A 7,134-nucleotide genomic window follows, 5' to 3' on the forward strand; every position below is an offset into this window, starting at 1 on the left:
TTAGTTTGCATATAAATAGGCATCATCCATGTTGGACGAAATTTGACAATCCTTTCATACAATCATATTTTGAGAGTTGTAAATCTCCCCCTTTTTCTTTCGAAATTTGGCATACAATCGACTTAAATGTTACTATTACACAAATGTTTGTGGTGTCTTCATTGTTTCAAGGTCCATCTTCCATTCTTAATTAGATATTTTTCTCCCAATAGAGGTCTTTTTTTCTTTTTTTTTTTGGTGAAGTAAGATCCAAAGTATATGGTGAAACAAAGCCATGAGCATCACTAAAAGAATAGTATTCATATTCATATATTGGGTTCAATGCATAACATATTGTCCGTATTGATGACATTACAATGACGATTATGACCATATCACTAAAACATTATTAATGTCAATTTTCATGCAAATTTATTCCAGCACATGAACATTAATCCCACAAACTCCTCGCACAATCAGAGTGTATTTTTTTAACACTTCTTATTTCTCTTGCAGCATTTCCGGCAAGCTCGACGGCACTTTCTTCTCCCCTCCGACTTATTCCGACATTTCTTTTTGCACTTTTTAACGCAATCTGCAACACATGTATGAAATTAATTTTTTTTTGCCTAGTACTCCTATCAATTAAAAGGAGATAAATTTCATTAGTTACCACGTCGTTTTGAATCTATATCTATATCTTCATTGATATGACTGGTCGCATCCTCCTAAATGTTAAATAGATTTTGATAAAATAGATGCATTTAAACAAAATATTTAAAGATGATTTGTTACTTGATCAGAAAGAGAATTCGAATTCGAAGTCGAAGATCCACTGATGACTGATTCTACCTCCATGAATTCCTGAAATTTTTTTTTGAAAATTGAACATTAATCTTAGTTGACTATACCTGGTAATGTGACTATATTTGAAATTTATTTTTTACCTGTATGAGTAGAATGGAGATGAGCAAAATCAAGAGGAACTTCTTCATTTCAAAAACTAAAAAGTTTTATGTTTTGAGCTGTTTGGTTGTGAAGAATATATACCTATTTATTTATAGACATCAGTATTTGTTATTTTTATCCATTTTTTCGGGTCACATGTTATGATCCTTAACAAAATTCGAAAATCATACTGTTCGTGTTACCAAAAGTACCAAATTACCAATTAAAATAAGATGGAGTGCCTTCTGTTTATTCTTCATTTTTTTAGGTTGTGGACTGGTCTAATTATATGCAGTTCCAATGTCTAAATAATAATGAATGCTCCCCTTGAAACAAAAATAAAATAGTGTTTCATAACATAATCAGCATCGAAAATGAAGCAGAATATTCAATTGCTGAAGTTTCGGTATATAGTTCTTAAATTATTAAGAATACATGTGTTTTTATTTTGTATTTTACGTTTTGCAACCAAGGAATGATCTTACCAGCTGTTCTTTTTCTTTGTTTTTTTTTTTGGTAATGTTTTTCTTTGTTTTTGTATAACTGTTTTTTGAGAATTATGACACCTTTTCTTTCTCTCTTAGGATATTAGGTCTACAGCTTTACTGAGATTATATTTCTCTTTAAAAAATTTTACTAGTATAATTGGACTTCTCTTTTCAAGAATCTTAGTACAAGTCATTTCATATACATTAATTCAGTATTGCCTAAAATTCATTCATATTAATTTCGCAATCTAGCTATCTATTTATTCTGCCTTTTCATTTTCAATTTCATTAGCATTTTCATTTTCGTTCTTGTTTCTAATTTCTTATTTTTTCTAAAATTAAAGGGATATTAGTCAATTAAATCACGAGTCAAATTTTGATCTTAGAAAATAGAATATTAGATCACGAAATTTCATTTTTTTCTCATTTGTCTCAATTGTTTCATGTCTCAAAACGTTGTTTATTTATAATAAGAAAAGAAAGAAGAAGAAATGAAGAAAATACTTATTTAATGAAATAGCGTTATTTCGATGATCACCAAAATACATCGTTGTACTATATATTAATGAGACAACCGAGAATAATTGAAACTTTAGAATCTTATTTTGTTCCCACACTTCATGGGATTGACAAAAAATTGATCAATTTTAATTTAATTGGAAATTTGACCACAATCATCAATCACAATTACAATTCATATATCACAATTGCTTACAACTAACCACCGTAGACCAATTGATTTTCTAGTGATTGCAAAGGAAGATTTACACCAGAATTCATTTCCCTGTCTTGCTCTGTGTCTAAATACAAATGAAAGGCGATATGGATGAGAATATACTTAGGGGGTGTTCGATTTGCAAGATTGTATCCGGGATTAAATTTGTAGTGCATTTGGTTCATAAGATTCAACCCCAAAATTCAATCCTAGATGAATAATCATTGGATAATTAGTCATAGCTAACCCCCTATGACTAAAATAATCTCACAACTCAATCCTAAATTGTATCTTGGTATTATTTTATCTTGGAAACCGAACACCACCTTAATTTTGAAGAGGATGAAGGTAGACCGGAAGGCCGGAAACTGGCACAGGCGAAGCAAGCAGAACTATCTTCTCATTAGGGATTGTCTTCTCGAGTCTGAACCTTGTCACAACATTATGCATGAAAACCAACAATTCGAACCTAGCATACTCTTTTCCGGTGCACATTCTTGGCCCTCCCCCAAAGGGAACGAACGTGTAAGGTGGCGGTCCACTCCCATCAAACCGCGATGGATCAAACTTGTCCGGCTCTGGGAAGTAGTCCGGGTTCATGTGGGATGAATGCACTGTCCAAAATGCCTGCAAGTTTATGATTATTGACTTGCAAAGTAATACTAGTAAAAAATTAAAATGAAGAGTGAGTGTTTTTTTTGTGTTTACCTTCCATCCTTTAGGAATGGTGAAACCTTCATAGCTGAATTCAGTTGTGGCTTCCCTGAAGGCACCTGCCGCAGGAGGCGTCATCCTAAGTGATTCACGCGCCACGTTCCACGAGTACTTCATTTTTTCGATATCTTCCCACCACCAGCAAACCCATTATGTAGTTAAATATCTGTTTTTCACATAAAAACTTGCCTTCTTCATCTCTGATCAGCAGCATCCTCGACAGTGGGTCCTGCTCCTCGCCCTCCCCGCGCCTCTCCATCCGCTCCCTGATGATCCTCACCACTGCGCCTCCTCTCATAGCCCGTCTATAGGCCGTCCCTGGCAGATCAATGGGCTCCCCTCCGTCACCACGTTGAAGGGTTCGAATAGCTTCTGTATCCTTACTGGGTCGACCTCACTCAAAAAGAGTCTACACGCAAGCTCAAAGGTGTACTTCTTTGACAAGGGAAGAACCTGTGCATAGATTATCGGGCACGAGTTTTAAGAAATCCAGTCATGTTTGTTATGTGTATAAAACACCCTACTTTACGATATTTTTAATGTAAGGACATCCACAAATAAAAACGGAAAATTAGTAGATTGAGAATTCAATTCATTATAAAAGTAATTGGCAAACAATGATTAATCATGTTTAATAGAAGAAGAGAACCTTGACAACTGTATTAGGTTTCCATTCACGAGCCATACGCTGACGCGCCAGCGCGTCCATTGCCGGCACGAGGTTCTTCAACGTCTCGGTCTGGTGTAGGATGCGGCGGAAGGCAGAATCGGCGGTCGGATTCTTGGCCACGAACTCGGTAAACACCAAGACTTTGTTCATTGATTTAGGCCACCATGACGTGACGACTTTGTTCTCGTTGGTGAAGAGAAACTTGTTGCCTTTCGCGCCACAAAATATCGCCATTTTCTCATCCAACAATGAGGTTTGGAATATCTCGGGAGAGTGTTTCTCCATTCTGTGTTTGATGAATTTCTCGGGGCCTTGAGAGGGCGAAGTTGAGGGTCTCTCCCAAAACCGGCCAGCCCCGGGAGCCGGGAGGGAGGTGTTTCCGATCCTTGGAGGCGTTTCTCCGAATGATCGACAAGAGGTAGAGTGAGAGAGGAAGGAGGAGGACAGGGAGAAGGCATGCTACAATGGTCTCCATTGCTTGTATGCAAGAAGCCTCATTGGATTCCAATTTAAATGTCATGTAGTCGAGTACAATTAAGAAATTTATTTAGAGCATCCACAATGGTCGGCGGACAAGCATAGCTCAGCCATAGCCCAAACATGCCACATCAGCAGCACTAAATTCCTTCTGCCACATCAGCTGGACAAGCAACTGGACAGCCACAGCCATGCCACATCATCAGCACTAAAAACAAATAATTAACAATCACACAAAATACGGAATTAAATTCACGCCACATATACGGAAAAATTCAACAATTTCATTTAAATTAAAAAAAGGTACATAATTTAACAAAATTACATAATAAAAAAAATTACATAATTTAACAAAATTACATAATTAAAAAAACCTATCTTCGTGTAGTCCTCCGCGCCCACAACTCTTCAATTAAATCCTTTTGGAGTCGAATATGAGCATCCACTTGGCGCATGTCTGCATGTGCCTGGATGCGGCCGGCTTCATCGTGAGGTACCCCGCTTCGTACGTTGGGGGCGGCTGCGCCGTGGCTTGGACCAGCTTCATTATTGTCGTTGGCCCAACTAGTCAGTTGTACACCTTCATCTTCGACAATCATGTTGTGCATGATAATACAGGCGTACATTATATCAGCAATGCAGTCGACATGCCACAAACGCGTTGGATCCCTAACTGCCGCCCATCGAGACTGGAGCACACTAAATGCGCGCTCCACGTCCTTGCGCGCCGACTCCTGTCGTGCCGCAAAGTAGGCCTTCCTCTCATCTGATGCGCATCGGATCATCTTCACAAAGACGGGCCACCTAGGGTATATCCCATTCGCCAAGTAGTAGCCCATATCATGTTGGTTGCCGTTGGCGACAAAACTGATGGCCGGACCGACGCCCTGGCACTGCTCGTTGAAAAGAGGCGACGAGTTGAGGACGTTGAGGTCGTTGTTCGAACCGGCTACCCCAAAATATGCATGCCAAATCCACAGCCGGTAATCAGCTACGGCCTCGAGGATCATCGTAGGATTCTTTCCCTTGTAGCCGGTCGTGTAGAACCCTTTTCCAGGCAGCAGGGCAGTTCTTCCACTCCCAATGCATACAATCTATGCTGCCTAACATACCCGGGAACCCATGCTTCTCCCCGTGCATCTGCATCAGCTCCTGGCAGTCTTCGGGGGTTGGGCTTCGAAGGTACTGCTCACCGAATATTTCAACCACGCCCTGACAAAAATACTTCATACATTCAAGGGCAGTCGTCTCGCCGATGTGGAGGTACTCGTCCCACATGTCTGTCGCGCCTCCGTAGGCCAGCTGCCTGATTGTCGCAGTGCACTTTTGAATAGGTGTGTGCCCGGGTCTGCCAGCCACATTTGCCTGAAGCGGAAACACAGATATCGACGCTCCAAAGCGTCGACAATACGCATAAACAGGGCTCTGCTCATCCTAAAACGCCGCCTGAAAAGGTTGGCGTTAAACCGCGGCTCCGGTGCGAAGTAGTCTTCGTATAGCCGATGATGTGCAGCTACGTGATCCCGGTCAATCACTGCTCGGCGGTGGACAACGGGTCGAGGTTGAGGAACCGCCGGCTGCGAGGCCCGTTGTAGCAGCCGGTCTATCTCTCGGGACGTATAGGCATCCAAATGTTCGTTCAAACGCCGTTCGTACTCCTCAGCATCCCCACCACTACCACTACTACTACCACCCGCGTTACTCATTTCACATTGTTGATCTTGTACAGAAATTAAGATAGAGAGAGTACTCGTTAAAACAAGTGGTGCGAATGAAAATGTCGCGCAAATCGCGTATATATAGTGTTTCGAAAATTAAAAAAAAAATTGGCTCGCCGGTTCCTCGCCGATCGGGAGGCTGCAATAGCGGCGAGCTGATCGGCGAGAGAATCGGCGAGAGCCAGGGAATCGGCGTTCCCTCGCCAAAATTCTCGCCGATTTGGCGCTCGCCGGCTGCAATAGTTCGCGAGCGCCAAAAATCGGCGAGTCGCTCGCTAGCCGACCATTGGAGTTGCTCTTAGTGAAAGAAATTAAAGAGACATAAACTTAAGGATTAGCATGTAGGAGTAGCTAGGGGTGCTTATTCGGCCGGTTCCAGCTTGGAACCGAAGAATCGGTTTGTCATCTAATTTTAATTCAAAATTTTACTCGAATAAAAATTTAAATAATTCTATACCCAAAAAATTAATAACCCAATATCTAAAAATATAAAAATTCATGAACTTAATACCTAAAAGTACGAATAAACATAAGTCAAATAGGAAAAACTAACAAAGCAACAATATTCATAATTGGAAAACTAAAAATTTAAACAATTAAATACCTATAAAAGTCCAACACCTAAAAATATTCGATAAGTCAATACCTAAATTATAAAATAGGGTTAGGAAACTTGAATAATAGTAATAGAATACTAAGTTATATAAATATGAAATATAAAATATAAATTAAAAATTAAATTAAAATTTAATCGGTTCCCGGTTAAGAATCGGTAGGTACCGGTTAGAATTGGAACCGGTTTTATCAAAAAAATTAGAACCGGTATCGGACCGGATATTTCGGTTCCGGTTCCTCAATTAACCGGTCGGTTCCGATTTCGATTCTGATTAACCGAGAACTGGAGAACCGGTTAAGAACCCCTAGGAGTAGCACTCCAAAATGCTAATTATGGAGTAGTACTATTAGCCATATGAAGACAGTTTCATATTTTGTTTATAACTGTTTAATATACTATCTAGTTTGATCTTGGTCTACTATTAAATTGAATCGGAAAATTAGCGGATTTTTTTTAATATGGCCAATTAACCTGTCACTATAATCAAATCGAAATATTAATATTTATTACTAGAAATTAAAATTTAAAAATGCTAACAAGACCTTAATTATGATTGATTATGAACTAAAAATTTTATTTTATTCTTTTAAAAAATTTATAAACTCCTATTTATGATACTTTTAAAATTTACTAAAAACAGATCTAAATTGGGATCTCGATTATTACACGTGAGTTAGCACTATAGTCATATAATTTAGAGCAATTGATTGTCACCAGAGAGTGATCTACTGTATAATAACCTCAATGAAGTAAGCTTAAACAAATTTTTATCAAATCAAATTTGAATAATAAATTAATTTCTAACTTAA

General features: G+C 38.8%; 1 protein-coding gene and 1 pseudogene across 2 annotated transcripts; both read right to left on the reverse strand.

The window, feature by feature from the left end:
- Positions 1 to 281: 281 nt before the first annotated feature.
- On the reverse strand, positions 282 to 1,001 carry LOC121780464 (uncharacterized protein PF07_0086-like). Of its 2 annotated transcripts, XM_042178103.1 has the most exons (4): positions 927 to 1,001; positions 775 to 843; positions 653 to 707; positions 282 to 574 (listed from the first exon to the last, which is right to left on the reverse strand). In XM_042178103.1, exons 1-4 carry the CDS (start codon positions 972 to 974, stop codon positions 471 to 473), a joined length of 276 nt encoding a protein of 91 aa, XP_042034037.1. In that variant the 5' UTR covers positions 975 to 1,001; the 3' UTR covers positions 282 to 470. The 2 variants fall into 2 exon arrangements, with proteins under 2 accessions (XP_042034037.1, XP_042034044.1); XM_042178110.1 differs by lacking the exon at positions 653 to 707.
- A 1,456-nt stretch (positions 1,002 to 2,457) lies between these two features.
- LOC121771189 lies at positions 2,458 to 3,989 on the reverse strand (annotated as a pseudogene).
- Between the last annotated feature and the right edge of the window lie 3,145 nt (positions 3,990 to 7,134).

The sequence above is a fragment of the Salvia splendens genome, chromosome 2, assembly GCF_004379255.2.
Source record: "Salvia splendens isolate huo1 chromosome 2, SspV2, whole genome shotgun sequence".
Taxonomy (NCBI): domain Eukaryota; kingdom Viridiplantae; phylum Streptophyta; class Magnoliopsida; order Lamiales; family Lamiaceae; genus Salvia; species Salvia splendens.

Bases quoted from the DNA above. Each gene is read 5' to 3' on its own strand.
- LOC121780464 (XM_042178103.1), bottom strand. From the start codon at position 974: ATGAAGAAGTTCCTCTTGATTTTGCTCATCTCCATTCTACTCATACAG. The intron at 844-926 runs GTAAAAAATAAA...AAAAAATTTCAG, and splicing joins TCTCCATTCTACTCATACAG to GAATTCATGGAGGTAGAATC. The intron at 575-652 runs GTAACTAATGAA...CATGTGTTGCAG, and splicing joins TATAGATTCAAAACGACGTG to ATTGCGTTAAAAAGTGCAAA.